Source organism: Suillus subaureus (assembly GCF_016647635.1).
Source record: "Suillus subaureus strain MN1 chromosome Unknown BJ212scaffold_16, whole genome shotgun sequence".
In the NCBI taxonomy this organism is placed as follows: Eukaryota; Fungi; Basidiomycota; class Agaricomycetes; order Boletales; family Suillaceae; genus Suillus; species Suillus subaureus.
In genome coordinates, this window is record NW_024538572.1 from 227,222 (window position 1) to 246,951 (window position 19,730).

Here is a 19,730-nt window from a genome sequence, read left to right on the forward strand (position 1 = left end):
ACTTACATGAGGTTAGAGTTTTTTTTTTGAACTTAATGTATTGTGACTAATAAAATATACAGGGCATGGAACTTCTCCAAAGAGGTTTATCTCTCATGTCCGATGATTCCTTCTACAAGGCTGTTTGTGTGAAACAAGCCACCAGGGAAGACCTCTGACACCAGCTCATGCACACCACCTGGAGGCTTGAATGTAATAGGTGGGAAAAATCTTTCCTGAAATCTCTCCAACAGGAGCAAGAAGGTGAATTCAAGATGGTGGAGACAGAAATGGAGATATTCAAGGGATTCATTACTGCCCAGGGGCTCCCAGCATTGGAGGATGACAAAGACTACCTTGAGGCAGTCTTTGCAGAGGAACTGGACCACTATGATGTTGCCAGTGAGCAATACGACCAATTCATGACTCATGCTGGAAAGTGTGCCACCCCTTTCCCAAACAGCAGCGATACCAAACCATCAGACTCTCACAGTGATGCAGAGTCTGATGATAGCCTAATCTATCGATCAGAACAATGAGAATTTAGGGCATGCAGCCTTATCAATGAATAGGAAGAGTGTGAGACCCTACTTCAATCTACCTTGTGTACTGATTTATTGATGATACATGTACAGTGCAGCCTTCATTTTACATTGTTCGATTCAAATCTTGATTGTATTATTGCCCCCTATGACCTGTTATTGATCTCATCTGTACATTTTATGTATATGATTTATACATTTGTTGTGCCCTTCAATTATGCATGAATCCAATGTGGCAAGTGATTTTATTTGTAAACAGATAGGAAGATGACTGTCCATGACTAATGCCCCCACGAAAACACTCACAACAAGCAAGACAAACATCCAACAGAAACAGGGTAAGTGTTTGAACTATATCCAAAGCACACACTGACACAATGTTTAGGAACCTCCCTGACCAAAAAGAAATTCAGATATAAATGCATTGGGTTGGGATATTGTGACCCAGCTTGGCCTCACTGAAGATCGGCCAGAGGCCCCCAAAAACCTTCACTGTTCATCAACTACAGTGGCTCAAAAAACTGTCCACATGTTTTTGCATTTTTTACTATTTACAATATTGTGTGAGAATACATAAAGACCTCAGTGACATGCTAATACCATATTGTAGTGCTGCTTCAGGGCTTTGGATTGAGCACCACATCGTGAGAATCAGAGGAGATATGGTGGAGATACAAGGCTTACAAAATCATAACTCATGCGGACAGTTTTTTGAGCACATATTAAAACTATATAAATCATCATTTATGACACCATAACAATCATGCCACCATTAAATAAATTATAAAGTGGTGTCATTATGTCATTTTAAAACCATATCTAACTATACAAACCAAAAATTTCCATATGTCATGGTTATATTCACCGTGAAAGCCACCCCCCCTGCTCAAAGGGATAATATCCTCTCTCTTTCCTATTCTGGCCTCTCTGCTTGTCAAATTTCCTCTAGAACTGGAGTATCCAAGTCCACTGTGGCCAAGTTCATCAAAGAAAGTCACACAGACAAGGAAAACTTCTGTGAAGGGTGTCCATCCAAGCTCACCTCTACTGATAGGAGGGCTATTATTCAACATATCACTACAGGAAAGGCTGATAATGCTGTCCAGGTCACCTATTACATCAATTCCACCATCACATTCCCTGTCTCTTCACACACTGTGAGAAACATTCTCAAGACAGCTCATCTCAGGTCAGTAACAAGGAAGAAAAGGCTCTCCTCTCTATCACACATATGCAGAGATGACTAACCTTTGCCTTAGCCCATCAGAATTGGATTACATGGACTGGAAGCATGTTATATGATCATATAAGACCACAATAAATAGGATTGGGTCAGATGGCAAGGTATATATGTGAAACAAGAAGGGTGCTAGTCCTCTCTGCATATGTGTGATAGAGAGGAGAGCCTTTTCTTCCTTGTTACTGACCTGAGATGAGCTGTCTTGAGAATGTTTCTCACAGTGTGTGAAGAGACAGGGAATGTGATGGTGGAATTGATGTAATAGGTGACCTGGACAGCATTATCAGCCTTTCCTGTAGTGATATGTTGAATAATAGCCCTCCTATCAGTAGAGGTGAGCTTGGATGGACACCCTTCACAGAAGTTTTCCTTGTCTGTGTGACTTTCTTTGATGAACTTGGCCACAGTGGACTTGGATACTCCAGTTCTAGAGGAAATTTGACAAGCAGAGAGGCCAGAATAGGAAAGAGAGAGGATATTATCCCTTTGAGCAGGGGGGGTGGCTTTCACGGTGAATATAACCATGACATATGGAAATTTTTGGTTTGTATAGTTAGATATGGTTTTAAAATGACATAATGACACCACTTTATAATTTATTTAATGGTGGCATGATTGTTATGGTGTCATAAATGATGATTTATATAGTTTTAATATGTGCTCAAAAAACTGTCCGCATGAGTTATGATTTTGTAAGCCTTGTATCTCCACCATATCTCCTCTGATTCTCACGATGTGGTGCTCAATCCAAAGCCCTGAAGCAGCACTACAATATGGTATTAGCATGTCACTGAGGTCTTTATGTATTCTCACACAATATTGTAAATAGTAAAAAATGCAAAAACATGTGGACAGTTTTTTGAGCCACTGTATGTCAATGGCTACATACACGGGCTCTGACTACCACCCTCCCGAACTCGACTATCACCCTTCCCAGCCTGAATACCACCCTCCCCAGCTCGACTACCACCCTCCCCAACTTGACTATCACCCTTCCCAGCCTGAATACCACCCTCCCCAGCTCGACTACCACCCTCCCCAACTTGACTATCACCCTTCCCAGCCTGAATACCACCCTCCCCAGCTCGACTACCACCCTCCCCAACTTGACTATCACCCTTCCCAGCCTGAATACCACCCTCCCCAGCTCAACTACCACCCTCCCCAGCTTGACTACCACCCCCCCAGCCTGACTACCACCCTCCCCAGCTCAACAATCACCCTCCCCACCCTAATGATCACGTTCCCCAGCCCAACTTCTTCAATCAGCTCTTTGATCAGGAAGACGACCTCTACAATCAGCTGGAGCCTCAATACCATGATTTATTCGAATTTGGAGGCTCTGGGGTGGCGCGTCATACGCTATTGGACCTTGGAGATGCCACTGCACTGTGTGCACCCAGTCCAGGGCCAGGGCAAGCGTTGGTGCCAGCACCAACGCCAGCACCAGCACCAGCACCAACACCAACAATAGTAGGTGTTGTGTTGCCCCGTGAATGAGAGGTTCAGCAGGGCAAATTTAGTGGTGGTGTAATTCATGTATGTTTTCTTTTTCTTTTTTATGGCTAATACTAATTACTTTGGCTAGGAGCTACAGACGACACATTCAGTTGGCCAACCATGCACTATTGAACAACATCTCCCTCCCACACCCGCACCCAGGCCAGCACAGATAGAGATTCCATCATCTGCAGCTAATCCTCCAGCTAGTCTGGTAGCACCTGTCAAACTCAAAAAGGACGAGATCAAGGCAATCAAGACTGAGGCAAAAATGCTTCTCCATTGCATGATGTTGCAAACAGAGGGCATTTCATTGATGCACAGGCAATGAGATGCACATATTTCGAATGCATTGCAGGATGCCAGAATCAACACAATCGGAGAAGGTGAGTACTAACGATTGTATGAAGAACATCGCTGATATATATATACATATTTAGTTCCCTATGAATCATTTGAGATACCGAAAGTGCGCAAAGAGATGGTGATGTCAATGTCACATATGCGGAGACTATTCAAGACATATGCCTCACATAATGTTCTAGATGCTTTGAATTTATGCCTCCCACCCATGGAGAGGGCTGGCATAGCACAAGGGTACCTCTCCTCTGGACTCAACTTCCTGCACAAGATTGAAATAGTAAGTGTCTCGTCATGTGACATTAAAGCAACTTATTATTACACTGATAGGTCAATGGGGTCGAAACCACACATTTTTTGGAGGCCAAGTACTTAATGAACATGATTGTAGATGTCATATGGCAGGAAGGGCTATATCCTGACATCAACTTGGAGAATCTTGACTGTGTCTTTGGTCTTGCGGGGGCTGCAGTTCACAATGCCATCAAGGCATATCATGAGGGTACATATGAAAATGTTGACACATCCGCTGAACAGTTTTATGATATCTATAATTCTATCATAGTGCTGATAAGACAAATCCATCTTGATGATGCACTGAGAGAATAGTATGTTTCTCTATGTAATCTAATCATTGCGCGTGGTGAGGCAGATTTAGGGTTGTAGTTTACATTCATCTGTATAGATAGGTTTACAATATATTATTTATTGTTTCTTGCCCATTTTTTGTGGTTGCAGATTGTATTGCACTGGAGCCGAGTCACCTAAGGTGCAATAATGACTAAAAAGGTGCATGAGCTGACACCGACTAAATATAGTTCCCAAACAGCACCTCAAAGGCTCGTTTCTGGATTTTGGATTTGCTGATGTTGGATATACACATTGCTGATGCTGTACGATCAAGAAGATATGTACAGGTCAGCAAGAATGAATTACTGCCCATTCATGTACAGCAATCGGGTCAGGTACCCAAATACATAAATCTCACCAATAAGGTTAGGCGCTTTGAGGTACATTGATACACAGCCTACTTATGATTTGATCATCCAGTGGCAGACAAGAAGATAACATGAATAAATAACATACTTACAAACTCGAACTTCCATCGTTCAACCTCCATGTATTGTTCATTCCATTCATAGTGTGCCAACAAAACACCTGTGAGTGATGACCTTGACCCTAAGTTAGTGGATAAATTTTGAAACAGCAGTCATATCAAGTAATCATCATGTCTTTGCCTACCCCCAGATTGTTGCTGGTGTTCCAGGTAGCACCCCATTCTGTGACAAGTCTGATACCAAAGATGTCCCTGCGATTGCAACTGCCTTCAAATTTCTCTTCATCAAACATTGAGACTCCCGAGATGTTAATGATAATTCCCTGCCAGAAATTTGAAGGACATACCAAACCTGTCTCCAATGTAGTGCACCTGCTTGACAGACAGTGGATTATCACTTGTTTGATCAATGGCTCACTGCAAGTATGGAACTTGAAGAGTGGAGAGCAGATAGGGGACAACTGGTGGGACATAGAAAGCGATGTGCACACAATTGCATTGTCTCCAGATGGGGAGAACTTAGCAAGTGGGAGCAAAGATGGTGCAGTGAGGTTGTGGAACATTGACACAGGCAAGGTTATCAATAAATGGACTGGTCACAAAGGGCTTGTGACATCTGTCTGCTGGCATCAGGATGGGCTTCAAGTGGTGAGCGGATCCCTCAATGGTACTGCATGGCAATGGAATGTGGAAAACAGAGAGACTCTCCTTGCATTAACTGAGACCAGACACACAAGGGTGGAGGCAGTTGTCTATTTGCCAGACACAAATATGTTTGTGACTGCTGGATTTGATGAGTCTTCGACTATTGGACTCAGGGACTGTTCAGTCAAGGTCTGGGATGCCATGACAGGAGAGCTGGTTACCACTCTCAAAGGACACACAGACACAGTGTCCTGCCTGACCTGGGGTGTGGAGCTTATATCCAGGTTAGCTGATCACTGGATTAGGATATGGAACACTTCCACATGGGAGCAGATCATCTGTCTGGATGAGCACTCTGCTGGTGTCAATGCCATTGCAGTGTATGATTGCATCTTAGCAAGCACATTGCACAACAAGACAGCACAATTATGGAACCTTGACAATGGCCAGCCAATCAGTTCGCCCATCAAGCATGCAGATGCAGTGTCCTGTGTGTCATTTTCAGCAGATGGACAGCTAGTAGCCACTGGCTGTCATGACCATAATGTGTACGCATGGACAGTCATTAGAGACACCTCCCCTCAAGCAGCCCACAGGTTTGGCCTCCTCCTGAATTTAAATGTGAGTTTTGATAGCTCTTCTCATTGCATCTATGTTCAAGGAACTGAGTGCACTTCCTGCAGGATGGTTACAAGCTGTTGCCCAATGTATATTATATGTCTATAAAAAAAACCATCTGATTTTGATCTCATTACCATTCTAGGCTGATGCTACTCAACATTCAGTGCAGCAAGTCAAGGATGTCAGCAAAGTATCATCAGAGTGGCTGCAGACTCAGGGGGGACAATATATGCTGCAGACAAAGAGCGGATGAGAGTGGCTGTGAAAAGGTGGGCAAGACTGGCTGCAAACACTGGGGGGATGAAACTGGCTGCAGATGCCAAGGGGACAAGACTGGCTACAGCTTCCAGATGGGCAAGATTGGCTGCAGACTCTGGATAAGGAAGATCCATCGTCAGTCATGTCTAGGCCACATGTACCGCTGCTACCAAATGAGCAAGAGTGGCTGGGGAATCAGGGCAGGCAAGCCTGGCCGCAGGGCGAGGTCAATATGCTGCTGCCAGTCAAAGCTAGGGGAGATATACCACAGCCACAGAGTGGAGAGTGGCCAGGCAGCTGACATGGGCAAGCATGGTGGAATACACAGAGCAGGCAAGAGTGGGTGCAGCCAGGAAGCTGGTGAGACTGGCTGGACAGTAGAGAGTGGCTGCAGACCCAGGCTGGACAAGACTGGTTTAATGGTCTGAATGGGCAAGACTGGCTGCAGACCCTTGGCGGACAGGACTGGCTACAGACTCAGAGCACGCAAGGCTGGCTGCAGACCCAGAGTGGGAGAGACTGGCTCTGGACCCAGGGTGGGAGATGTTGGCTGCAGACCCAGGGTGGGCAAGACTGGCTGAATGCCTCCAGCGGGCAAAACTGGCTACAGACCCAGATTGGAAGAGACTGGCTACAAACTCAGGGAGGAAGAGACTGGCTGGATGCCTCCAATGGACAAGATTGGCTGCAAAACACAGAGTAGGCGAGACTGGCTGCAGATCCAGAGTGGGTGAGACTGGCTGTGGACCCAGTGCAGGAGAGATTGGCTGCAGACCCAGAGCAGGAGAGACTGGCTGTGGTCCCAGGGTGGGAGAGGCTGGCTGCAGACCCAGGGTGGGAGAGATATGCTGCAGACCCAAGAGGGCCAAGACTGCATCAGGAAAAGCCTCCTGGGCTAAAATCGAGTGATTTTGAAACTTCATATAATTTTTCTTAATCACTCTTATTTAGAAACAAAGTAGATAACCATGTAGCAGCAATATTAAATTGTTTTGAAACAGAAGAGAATTACTGAGTATTATCTGAATATCGAGAAAGTGTGTCTATCAATGTAAGAGTTGACCCAAAACATGTTACAGTCCTCAAGAACAGTCTCACTGTCATATCCCACAATCTGGACCCATGTTCCATCATATTCCCACGCCTTCCGAGCCTACATCCGGACCCCACATCATATCCAGCTCATTCCAAGATCCCCTTCTGCTGTGCTCCACACCTCAGCAGGATTGACTATGCTCCAGATTTACCCCTGAGCTCCGGACCATCGGATCCTCACTGCTAGCCTGATCTGTACAACCCTATCCTGTCCACCCTATGTGCACTTCATCCAGCAAGATATCCAGACTTCACCTCATCTCAGATTCCAGAACTATATCCACCTTCTTGTATTCCAGTCCTGTATCCACCTTGTCTTCTGGATCCCCAGATCTCTGGACCTCCGGATATTAGCTCCGGACCTATTCCCACCCTCTGTCTGATATCCTGCGCCTATCCCCATTTAGGCATTCTCTGCTTTCTGGCTTTTGGTTACCTCTTCTTCCGTCTTGCTTATTGATCCTTGTACAAGTCTTCATCTCCGAGTTCATTTACTTATGTTCCGTCTTACTTACTAATGTGTTTCCACATGCTCGTACATAGCCTTGCTCCTTTGCTTACTGATCCCCTCAGATATTGTTCAGTATATAACCCCTGTAGATACTCCTGTAGTTCCCTAGTTTGAATATCAACTTAGACTTGCCCAATCCTCTCTCGGACTTTGGTCCACCTAAGTCTGTCCTACTCATCAGGCCTAGGGATTGATTCCCTAGGCCAGAGCTATGCCTTTCCAGCACTTACCCTCTTTCCAGACTTTGGTTCACTTCCTGTCTCTCCAACTCTACCTTAGGGTAGTCTACCTCTGTTTGTTTCTACATCGGACTTCGTCCGATGTAGCCCCTACTCCTTCCGGACCTCCAGACCTCCTGTCCCTTGTACCTCCAGGCATCCTGTCCTTCAGATGTTCCATCCTCCTAACCCTTGGACATTCTATCCTCCTGTCCTTTGGACATCCTGCCCTCTGTACCTTCAGTCATCCTGTCCTCCTGTCCTCCTGTCCTCCTGTCCTCCTGTCCTCCTGTCCTCCTGTCCTCCTGTCCTCCTGTCCTCCTATCCTTCCATCCTGTTTCCTGTAGAAGTATTACCTTGCAGTGGGAACTCTCCTGCGCTACTCCAGATGTTTCCCGCGCTCCTCTGGAAGTCCTCTAGTGCTCTCCAGCAGAGTAGCCAGCCTCCAGAAGTCCTCTGGACTTCATCGGACCATCATTGGACCTCATACGAAATGAAGGGCACATACTTGGGTAAGGGGCACAGTGTACAAGCTGAGGCCAAGCCCCTCTGAGTCAGTCTCCCTCCTTTGAGCAACATGGTTCTTAACACTCACTCATCCATTCTCATGGAGCTGAGTCTCCAAACTTCAGTATAAGGTGAATACTATGCATGATATTACCTGTTATGCTCGGCGTTCGTAAGAACGACTAAACGGTCACAAAGAGTCTAAAGCGTACACCTATGTACGAGTCGTGCGAGTTAAGCAGTATATTGCAGGCCCTGGTCTGCATAGGTCAAGTTAAAGAATACAAGCATAAGAGATAGAGTATATATAAAGGGTTTAAAGCGGAGCTTTAATGAATGAATCGGAGATGGAAAGTAAATAGCGAATCAGAAAAGAGAAAAGGAAATCGTACGATAGAATGTTGTAGAATGTTCTGTGAATATGTGATAATGTGAATAAGTGAAGAAGTGAAAGAGAAAAGAATAGAACTGTAACATTACCCCCGTTGTAAGGGTAGTAGGCACCGACTACTATCAAAGAAGACGATGCGATTGTTTATAATTAGTAAGAAGTTCGGAAGCGTTACCTAGTTCGGCTTCCTTCATCCATTCGTTCTCGGAACTCAGGAATCCCTTCCATTTTACATAATATTGGCGTCTAGATGAAGATCTGCAGTGTCCGACGACCGCTTCAACTTCGTGTTCTTCTTCGCCGTCAACCAAGTCAGGAGGAGGCGGGATATAATTAGGGCCGTGGGTATCGTTCTCTTTATAGGGAGAGAGAAGTGCGGCATGGAATACAGGATGAATGCGCCATTGTGACGGTAGCGCGAGTCGATAAGTGATAGGGGAAAGAACATCGGTGATTATGAATGGTCCTTCGCGTTTTGGCGCGAGTTTCCGATTAGGGTATCCGAGGTGTAGATTTTTGGCTTCGAGCCATACTTTATCGCCTTTAGAGAATGGTATGAATTTAGACGTAATTCGTTGACGCATGGTGTTACGTGCGAGTTCATGAGCGGCTAGCGCTTCATCACGTGCTTTACTAAGCAAGGAAAGTCGTTGTTCAATATTAGGGATGTCGGATTTCGGATGAGAATCAGGGAGATGGCATGGATGATAACCCATCATGAGGTAAAAAGGGGAAGTACCACGTGCTGAATGGTGGCGCGAATTATGAACGAATTCGGCTAGTGGTAACATGGATGCCCAACCGGCTTGGTCATTAGTGCAAAAGATCCGGAGGTAGACTTCAAGTTCTTGGTTTACTCGTTCGGTCTCTCCATCACTCTGAGGATGGAAGGCGGTGGAGAGGGAGTTCTTATATCCGAGGAGTTTTCCGAGTTCAATCTGGAATCTAGAAGCGAACTGAGGTCCGCGGTCAGAAATAATTTTATCGTAAAGTCCGTATCTAGAGAAAACTTTAGAAAAGAAAATGTTCGCTACACCTTCAGCGTCAATGGTCTTGAGACAAGGGGTGAAAATTACCCCCTTCGAAAGTCCGTGGTCGACCATGACCATGATAGAGTCGAAGCCGTCAGAGAAAGGAAGGTCCGTGATTAAATCGACTGAGCAGTGTGCGAATGGTCGATTGGAAATGGGAGCGGGAATAGGATGGAGGGGTGGAGTAGAAGGGTGCGTGTTTACTTTATTCTGTTGGCAGATGCAACAGCCTTCTACGAAGTTCTTGACGAAGGTAGCTAGTCCTGGCCACCAGTAGTCGCGAGAAAGGAGTTCCTGGGTTTTGAAACGTCCAGGGTGTCCAGCGGTAGGGGAGTCGTGATGTAAGGATGTGAGTTCTCGGCGGAGATCTCCTGGGGGTACGTAAGTGAGTCCTTTAAAAGAAAGAATTCCATCGCTCAATTTCCAATCGGAAAGAGCTGATCGGAGAGGAGGAGGGATGGAGGGGTCGGTAAGCGCTTGAAGCGCGGTATGTACTATGGGGTCAATAGAAGATGAAATACATAATCTGTCCGTAAATGAAGTGTCAGTGACGTTAATAAACATCGAGTCAGGGAGAAGTTGAATGCTAATATTGTCCTTTTCATCACTATCGACCGGAAGGTGATCCGTTCTACAAGAAAGTAAATCAGGAATAGTAAGGTCTTTTCCAGGTACGTGTTGGATTTGTAGTTCGAATTGGGAAAGGAATGTTTGCCATCTTGCTTGGCGTCGGTTAAGGTCTTGAACGTCTCTGAAATACGTAAGGTTTTTATGATCAGTTTGTACGATTACAGGGAATGGAGATCCAAGGAGATAATGTCTCCACACTTTCAAAGCGCAGACAATGGCGAGTAATTCTCGATCGTAAATCTGATAGTTGCATTCAGCAGGGTTAAACGATTGAGATAAAAAGGAACAAGGAAGCCAATCTCCATTGTCGTTTTTCTGAAGGAGTACAGCTCCGGTAGCGTAGAGCGATGCGTCAGTTGCTATCGCAAATGGAGAATTCTTGTCGGGTATCTGTAAGATTGGGGAAGAGGTAAAAATACGCTTCAGCTTATTAAAAGCTTCCTCGCGTTTGGGTGTCCAAGTAAAGTCTTCGTCTTTCTTGGTTAGATCGATCAAGGGTCTAGCGATAGATGAGTAATCGGCAATGAACCGTTGATAAAAATTAGCAAATCCGAGGAATGATCGGACTTCCTTCACTTTCGTGGGAGTCTTCCATTCGGAGATACCTTTTAACTTCGCGGGATCCATAGTGATAGAACCAGGTTTGATGATCATACCGAGGTATTCGATATCGGTTACGTTGAAGGTGCATTTTTCGGGTTTTAGGTGGAGGAGGTTGTCACGGAGTCGTTGAAGTACTTTGTGAGTACGGATATGGTGAGTTTCGTCGTCTTTAGAAAAGATTAGTATATCGTCCATATAGATAATGATCCATCCTTCTTGAATCATATCTCCGAACAAGTCGTTCATCATTGATTGAAAGGTGGCGGGCGAATTACACATTCCGAAGAACATAACCGTGGGTTCAAAAAGTCCTCTGGAAGTGGCAAAAGCCGCTTTCCATTGATCAGATTTTCTCATACGTATGTTATTATATCCCCATCGAATATCCATCTTGGTAAAGATCTTGGCATCCTTTAGCTTATCTATAAGATCTGAGATTAGCGGTAATGGATAGTTATTCTTAACCGTGTGTTCGTTCAGATAGCGATAGTCTTGGCAGGGTCAGAGGGAACCGTCTTTCTTCCCGACGAAGAAGAATGGAGAGGATTGAGGAGATTTGGAAGGAACGATCGTTCCTTTAGCTAGATGTTCATCAATAAAATCGTTCATTGCCTTTTCTTCTTTGGCGTTAAGCGGATAGATTTTGCATTTCCGCGGTTCGAAGGATTCTTTGAGGTCGATCTTGTGGTCGTATTTTCGTTCTGGGGGAAGGGTACCGTTAGCTACGTCACCAAATACATCTTTATACTGTCGGAACTCTTCGGGTACAAGTTCTTCAAAAGTCTTCTTTGGTTTAACGGCGTCTTGGGCGAGTGTTTGTGAGATGTTGTCAGTTTTCCGAATATAGGTATAAAAATCATCGTCATCGTTGATTGGATTTAGAAGATGTGGGAGAGTTTCGTTAGCGGGGTCCCATTCCGGTTCTAAGTCTTCTAGAGCGTCGTAAAAGACGTCTTCTTCTTCAATTTCTTCGATTGTTGCTTTTTTGAGGGTATGCTCCCTTAGGCGGACTTCTTGATTAGTCCAATCGATATCTGGGTTTTCTTTCTTTAGCCAAGTCATTCCCAGGATAGCGTCTTCTCCTCCTAGAGAGGTTACAAAGAATCGCTTCCTCATAGGGATATCTTTGATTAAAAAGGAAAGTTCACAGTACCGTGTGATTCTTCCGGCTTTGTTTAACGTGCCGTCTACGTTTCGCACAGGTATCGGAGTTTCAAGTTTGTGCGTACGAATGTTCTCTTTGAGTATGAATTTCTCGTCGATAAATTCGCCTTCTGCGCCGCAATCAATTAGAGCGGTGGCTACGGTGGTTTTTTCGGTTTTTTTCGATCTTATGGTTAACGGGAGACGAATAGAATTAGTATCACCAATAGACTGTACTAAAAGTCCGATTCTGGGAGTTTCTGACACCGTGGCAGGCTCCCCTACGCAAAATCCTCCTCATCGCTACTTTCTTCCTTCCTAACCGGTTTCTTACCGGCTTTCTTCATCTGGCGTGCTTTGAACGCCTTCCACTCTTGGAATTCCTTGTAGTCGTCGTCAGATGACTCCTTGACTACTTTCCTAGTATTGGTCGTAACCGTGGGGTGGTTAGGGCAATCTGCGGCTAAGCCTTTCTTACCGCATTTGAAGCAAAGGCCGCCCTTGCGCCTACGCTCCCGTTCTTGAGGAGTTAAGTAAGTCTTTCTAGTCCTCTTCTCTCCCTCTTCGTCATCTACTTCTACTTTATCTATATCCATGGCGTAAGGATCCTTCGCCTTGGTGTATGTTGGAGGTGCTATTAAGGTCCTTCGTACCTCGACGTCTAGGGCTTTCTCTAGCCACGTCTCGATGGTGGTGGGAGTTGTTTCAAAGGCGTAAATGGCGGAGACTATCTCACGCTTTAGCCCGTTTCTGAAGAACATGATCTTCGTATTCTCCTCGGAGATACCAGTATTGGCGAGGATAGTGCGAAATAGGGAGGCGTATGCAGCTACACTGCCGGTTTGTCTGAGAGAGGAAATGCAACGGATCGCGGTTTGTTCAACGTTCTTTGGAAAGAAGGTAGATTTAAATTGTTTAGCAAAATCTAACCACGTTCCATAGTTCTTGCTCGTGGCCGCAGCTTTGAGCTGGCCTTCGGCCCATTTAGCTGCCTCTCCTTTAGTCATAAGGCTGAGGGCAAAGATGACCTTCTTCTTGTCATTGTCGTATACTTCATCATTCATGTCTAGGTACGCCTCAACTTGAAGTGTCCATCCCTGAGCAAGGCGGGTGTCGCCATTGAAGGGTGCCGGGGTCTTTCCGATTTCTTTAGGCATTGGAGCGGAAAGGGATCGTTCGTATGTTTGGGTATGAAAGTTCCAAACTTTGTTCTTAGGTGCGATACTGGCGTAGTATGCTGCCCACTGGTCGATGGAGTATCTGGTGCCTTTGGCGTCAATCTGATAGAACTCTTGTTCTTCTTCATCCCAGGTAAAACCAGGGGGAGTCGGGGCGATCGGTGGTATGGTGTCTGGGTTCTACTCGTCCCTTGTGATTACACAAAGGGAGGAGCTTCTGGGTTCTGGTCTGGTTACGAGTTCGAAGGAACCGTGGAGTAGAAATTAACTTGACCTTTTGTTACGCTCGGCGTTCGTAAGAACGACTAAATGGTCACAAAGAGTCTAAAGCGTACACCTATGTACGAGTCGTGCGAGTTAAGCAGTATATTGCAGGCCCTGGTCTGCGTAGGTCAAGTTAAAGAATACAAGCATAAGAGATAGAGTATATATAAAGGGTTTAAAGCGGAGCTTTAATGAATGAATCGGAGATGGAAAGTAAATAGCGAATCAGAAAAGAGAAAAGGAAATCGTACGATAGAATGTTGTAGAATGTTCTGTGAATATGTGATAATGTGAATAAGTGAAGAAGTGAAAGAGAAAAGAATAGAACTGTAACATTACCCACTGGCATGATACTACTAACTCTGTCACCACCTCACAACAATCTTGAGAGTTTATACAGTCTGTTGTTTTGGTCAGGTGCAGAAGGGAAGGGAGTGAACCATTTGATATATGCGAGGTGAGGAGGAATGTTGACAGTGGGTGGGAAGAGCAATTGTAAAGACTTTGGGGGCAAGGAGAATATAACTTGAACTTGCCCCACACTGAAACCTAACAAGTCAATGAGCTGCAAGTCCTTGAGTAACAGCCAAATCACGCACCTTTGAGATCATTTGTAACCAAGTCTTCACCAAGTCTAACAAAAACAGTGTCAGAGTGCCGATGAATGAGCCAAGAGCCCAACTTTTGTCAAGGTTTTGTGTGGACACTGTCCAAGGTAACATGTCCCTTGGTTAAACCACCAGTATCAATAGAGCACCATTTGATCTTGTGAAAGACAGGCAGATGGTAGAAAGGAAAGTGAATGTCACCCACCAAATGATCAAGTTCTCGATCATGGAGTGGCACTGAATGATCACCTTGATGTTTGTGCACAATGTAGCATGCAAGGGCCTCACGAAAATGAGTCATGCCGTAATCTTCAACCAATTTTTGAATGCTGACAGCCTTCACAGTGGGATGTTTCATCATCACTTGTTCTCAACAGAAAGTCATATCAGGAGGATGCAAATGGTATGGCTTGAAGTGGTGACCACCTGCAAGACACCAACTAACAAATTTCTGGTGCTGTAGAATATTTTCCTTTCATTTGAGCCAGTGCGTCATCTGAATGAACTTGTCCTTGTGGTTGGTAGTGCGATAAGCATCCTTTGCTAAGTCAATGTGGAGGTGCTCAGTGTATTCAGTATTGTAGTTGTCTGTTGTACCAAACAATGTGATCATGAGGTGGTAATGATGCACTGTGTGCAACTTTGGTAAGTTGAAATTATTATGGATACTGAGTTGAATAAAAATGTCTTTGTTTTGATGGAAAAGATCCAATGCCTTGTCTAGTGAGTGAAGTGTCTCTGAGCTATGATAAGGGTATTGTGCGAGATATAAGAAGTCGAGTAGGCCACACACTGCTCAAAGCAAACAACCAGCATTAAGATTGTTGGGCAAGTGAATGTTGATTATGATCCCAAGGATGAAGCGGCAAATTTGAGTGTGTTTGGTGCCACTTACGCATGACAGGCAGGTGATGCCTTTAGTGAATAGGCAGATATGATGGTTAGGAGGGAGCTGTCAACAATGGGCATCAATCTTGGCCCCTCCACAAGCTGCTGACAACCATGACAGGAGGTGCTTGATCAAACCTTGATATAGCTGGTGCAGGACATCTGGTGTGATAGCACGAAAGATATTCGTGAAAGGAAGATCCTCCCAAAAAGGATGAATGATAGGTCTGATGCCAGCAGCAGCACATGCACAAACAAACACTAAGTTTCCGTCGTTGAATGCAGCAAGTGCGTCCAGTACCTCACTAAGTTTTTGCAAGTGAAATTGCATTGTATTACTTCCTGTATCCTTGGCATTGACATCACACTTTGGGCACTCTCCAAACTTGACACCTGTAGTCAGGAGTTGTTCTGGGTAGTCACTGACAAAACTAGCAAATATTGGATGACAATGACAACAAGCACCATCACTGCTACACATTGAAATGCCCTCTGTTCTAGCAGGTATGAGTGGAGCAAGCACACAGTGTAAACACATGTGGTACAAATTCACAATAGCACGACAATGAGACACTTTGTTTGTAATGTGTTTGAGGCAGCTTGTTGGCAGATAAGCAAGAAGGACATGACTACCAGATGAAGGCTTGTGGTGAAGTTCCTTTGGTATGTTGCGAAACATTGTCACTTGCATTTTGTCGGAGGAAATGATAATTGGAACTATAGTTCCACCAGGATGTTGTGCATCAAGTTTTTTCTAAGGACATTGAGCAATGAAGTCTGATATCATAACAAGTCTAACATACCTGCATTTCCCACCACCATTTGCCAATATGCATGTTGTGGAATAAATGAACAGTCTCATCATCATCAGCATAGTGCCACTCCGGGGAAAATGTGAGATATCGGGCAAAGTCAGGATCCCCATATAATGACTTAATGCATTCAATGATATCATGGTAATATACATCAAATGATTCACCAGCGACGATGACCTGTTCTTGTTTGAATTTTGGTCATCCTGTTGGAAGCTTGTGGTCAATGAGCTTGTTCGGCTTGTTCATGTTTTTGAATGACAGTCCCAGCCATTCACTGACCTAGTAGTATTGCTGTCAATTAGATACATGTGCAACAAATAAAATCCCTCACCCCATCAATAGATAGCAAGTCTGTAAACACAGTAGAGCTTGACCCACGAAGCTTGGCCCAATGTGCTACCTCCCATTTGATCTTCGAAGTGAATGGGTAGTACAGGTTCTTCTCATCCTTGGCATCAATGAGTTGTGCTTCATACATCACATTTGCAGCCTGATCAGGTGAAAGATGCAATGTTCTTTGATCAGCACGTGGGTCAGGCTAAGGCATAACTACACATCCACGCTGCCCCTGTGCCCAAGCCTTGACAAGTATTAGTATTGTGAGCTTCACCATCATTGAGATTGTCAAAGGATCCATCCTCAGGTAGGTTGATATCATCGAGGGTGCCATCCTCAGGTAGCAACTGCACTGGCACCTCCCATTCAGGTTCAAAGAATGAGTCATCAATGTCCTCTCCCTGATAACAAGAGGATTCAGTGCCAAACCTTCAGCTTCAAAGTAACCAAAGTAAACTCACAGGATTATTGTCCAAGTCACTATCCTCTCCCTGTGAATGAGAGTGAATAAGAACTGAGCCTTCAGCTTCAAAGTAACCAAAGTAAACTCACAGGATTATTGTCCAAGTCGCTAGAGTGTTCAGAGGCATCACCATTGGCTTCAAAGTAACCAGAGTAGTCAAACTGAGAGTAAGAGCAGTTAGAACCTTCAGCTTCAAATTAACCAAAGAAAGTGGTGAACCTTGGGATGTCCTGACTCAGGTGTGAAATTTTTGGTGATTTCATTGACTGGGTTTGGGTTTGTTCAGGAGTGTGAATTCCTGTAGAGTGCTTGACACCAGGAGTTGTGGCTCTTTGCAAGATGCTGGCTAAGGCCAGTGATAGTGAAATTGTCACGGCCACATGCTGGGCACATCTGGAGGGTCATACTAAAGAAAATGAGTAAATAAGTGGGCGAAAGCAGAAGAGGGTAAGCCTGAGGTAATTGTTTGAGACTGCCAACCCACCTAGTGTAGTCAAGTCAGGGACAGACTGTGTCCATGATGCGTGCAGCTGTACTACAAAATTTAGTGCCATCCATTCTGAAACTCAAATTATTTTACTCTTACCTTCTCCCTACCAGTCTCTCTAGCATCTCACTCCCTACCCCTACCAGTCTCCCTAGCAGCATCCATCAATCACACTCCCTACAAGTCCCCAACAATCACACTCCCTGGCAGACCAAAATTTCCACTCCCTACTTAATTTTTTTTAGTAATTGAAGTCCCAACAGAACAAGTAAAAATGACCACACCTCAGAGTAAGTGACAGTAAAGACAAGCACAGACACAGTCTCAAAAAACCTCCATAGAGTTGGAGTCACTGGCACATGGCACAAAAACAAGGGCTTTGAAGAATGCAGGTGAGTGAGAAGGACACAAGGAAAAACTCACTACTAACCTGAAAACAGTGTGGAAGCAGGACAAATTCAAGCATCAGACATTGCCAGCCAAGCAAGGTGCAAGAGGCTTGGCCAAACGCAAGTGTCAGACATCACCAGCCAAGCAAGGCGCAAAGAAGAGAGCTCCCAGCACCAAAGTATCCAAAACACCTCATAAACAGAGTCTGGCACAGAAACCTTTGACACTGAGTACATGTGTTTCTTGCATGATATAAATTGCCACTTACTAATGTACAACAAATTGTGCAGAGCGTCAGCACATCAAATCTGAGTCAGAGGCCAGTGAACATGATAGCTTTAGTGAAGGAGATAAGAAAGGTTAGTCATCTTGTTCACTGGCCAAAAAGGAAGTCTTATAAGTCATGTGTGCACAGTGTCCCATTATTGGTGCCCTACCAAACTTCGTCACACTTTTGCCATGCAAGATGTGAATGTCATGTTACCGATCTCAGAGAATGAGCAGAGTGATGTCAACTCGGATGATGCTCAGTGCAATGTCCATGATGCAGGTGTTGACAGTGACTGGCATGACAGTGACAGTGATGCTGACACAGCAGGTCTTGGCAATGACTCAGAAGATGATGATTTAGATGCAGCTGCAAGGATGCTTTCAGATGAGGTGAGTAGTACTTTAACATTTCGTCAACATCATATGATAAGTCCTCACAAACAAAAAGGTTGCTTCACTGGTCACACACAGCCAGAAACCTTGGAAGTCTTCAAAGGTGTCTGACTCTGGTGCTGACTGCTCATCTGCTGCTGATAGGAAACAAGCAACAGAGGTGAGAACTGTTCAATTTAAATCAATTTTTTTTGATCATGGTCCTTGATGCATTAGACTCTGACCTGGGGCGATGTCAATGACACTGTTTCAGAGTCTGCTGAAAGTACCACTACCAGTGGTGAATTGTCAATTTCCTCTGACTTGAATGAAGATACTGCAAAACTTGTCCAAACCCCTGCAAAAAAAGTGTTACCTCACTTGTTCAAACCAAGAAAGGCAAAATCAAACTTCTCAATCAGAATCTACAGACTTGCCAGGTCATTCAAGCTGCTATCTCTGAAGTCAAGTGCCATGTGATGTTTGTCCATGGGTACCTGGAATTAGTCAAAAAGAACCAGTGTAGGGATTTCATATTCTGTGGGCTTGTATAGGCAGATATTACTTAGTGTTATGTTCGCACTTTTGGTGCTTACAGTGGCTCAAAAAACTGTCCACATGTTTTGACATTTTTCACTATCTATGATATTGTGTGAGAACGAACAAATGCCTCAAGGACATGCTTATAGCACATTGTAGTATGGCTTCAGGGCTTTCATTTGAGGCCTACACCATGGGAATAGGTGGAGATATGGTGGAGATACAAGGCTCACAAAATGGTGACTCATGCGGACAGTTTTTTGACTCAAGTATTTTACAATAATAACCAGGTATTCTAGTATTTTGTATGACCTCCCTTGGCTTTAATTACTGCCTCTATCCTTCTAGGCATACTCTCAATTAATTTCTGGCAATCCTCAGCTGTGATCTTCCCCCATTCCACTGCTACTCTCTCCCAAAGCTCCCATACTCCTTTAGGGGGGTTTTCATAGGCTTGAAGCTTTTTCTTGAGTGTTCCCCAGAGATGTTCAATGACATTGACATCAGGAGACTGTGCTGGCCAGTCAAGAACATTGATGTTATGTTCTTCAAACCATTCCTTAGCTCTTCTGGATGTGTGCTTGGGATCATTATCCTGTTGGAAAATGATATCTTCTTCATCAATCCCTGATTCTGCCAAGCTAGGCAGCAAGTGGTCATTTAAAATGTCCACATACTGCTCAGCATTCATCTTCCCCTCAACCTCAGCAAGCATTCCCACACCATTCCATCCCATACAGCCCCATACCATTAAAGAACCTCCTCCAAACTTGACAGTCCCATTAACC

The 19,730-nt window shown here is 44.6% G+C and overlaps 6 protein-coding genes across 6 annotated transcripts; 5 read left to right on the forward strand and 1 right to left on the reverse strand.

Annotated features, from left to right (window-relative positions):
* Positions 1 to 95: 95 nt before the first annotated feature.
* On the forward strand, positions 96 to 518 carry BJ212DRAFT_1480821 (uncharacterized protein; the record flags this gene model as incomplete). The annotated part of the gene is made up of 2 exons (XM_041340156.1): positions 96 to 122; positions 165 to 518. 2 exons carry the CDS (start codon positions 96 to 98, stop codon positions 516 to 518), a joined length of 381 nt encoding a protein of 126 aa, XP_041193043.1.
* Positions 519 to 2,632: 2,114 nt separating this feature from the next.
* On the forward strand, positions 2,633 to 2,944 carry BJ212DRAFT_1243959 (uncharacterized protein; the record flags this gene model as incomplete). Its single annotated transcript, XM_041329625.1, has 1 exon — positions 2,633 to 2,944. A coding segment is annotated over one exon (312 nt), but the record flags the coding sequence as incomplete, so codon positions are not given.
* An 888-nt stretch (positions 2,945 to 3,832) lies between these two features.
* BJ212DRAFT_1299659 (uncharacterized protein) lies at positions 3,833 to 4,488 on the forward strand (the record flags this gene model as incomplete). The annotated part of the gene is made up of 4 exons (XM_041332896.1): positions 3,833 to 3,901; positions 3,952 to 4,123; positions 4,187 to 4,229; positions 4,440 to 4,488. The coding sequence occupies 4 exons, from the start codon at positions 3,833 to 3,835 to the stop codon at positions 4,486 to 4,488; spliced, it is 333 nt and encodes a 110-aa protein (XP_041193045.1).
* A 598-nt stretch (positions 4,489 to 5,086) lies between these two features.
* BJ212DRAFT_1232421 (WD40-repeat-containing domain protein) lies at positions 5,087 to 5,881 on the forward strand (the record flags this gene model as incomplete). The annotated part of the gene is made up of 1 exon (XM_041329508.1): positions 5,087 to 5,881. A coding segment is annotated over one exon (795 nt), but the record flags the coding sequence as incomplete, so codon positions are not given.
* Positions 5,882 to 14,146: 8,265 nt separating this feature from the next.
* Positions 14,147 to 16,562, reverse strand: BJ212DRAFT_1446932 (uncharacterized protein; the record flags this gene model as incomplete). Its single annotated transcript, XM_041338322.1, has 7 exons — positions 14,147 to 14,322; positions 14,373 to 14,454; positions 14,479 to 14,710; positions 14,888 to 15,173; positions 15,342 to 16,023; positions 16,073 to 16,261; positions 16,416 to 16,562. The coding sequence occupies 7 exons, from the start codon at positions 16,560 to 16,562 to the stop codon at positions 14,147 to 14,149; spliced, it is 1,794 nt and encodes a 597-aa protein (XP_041193047.1).
* Positions 16,563 to 17,644: 1,082 nt separating this feature from the next.
* Positions 17,645 to 18,665, forward strand: BJ212DRAFT_1299661 (uncharacterized protein; the record flags this gene model as incomplete). Its single annotated transcript, XM_041332897.1, has 7 exons — positions 17,645 to 17,660; positions 17,712 to 17,762; positions 17,811 to 17,990; positions 18,051 to 18,119; positions 18,254 to 18,420; positions 18,568 to 18,583; positions 18,640 to 18,665. The coding sequence occupies 7 exons, from the start codon at positions 17,645 to 17,647 to the stop codon at positions 18,663 to 18,665; spliced, it is 525 nt and encodes a 174-aa protein (XP_041193048.1).
* Between the last annotated feature and the right edge of the window lie 1,065 nt (positions 18,666 to 19,730).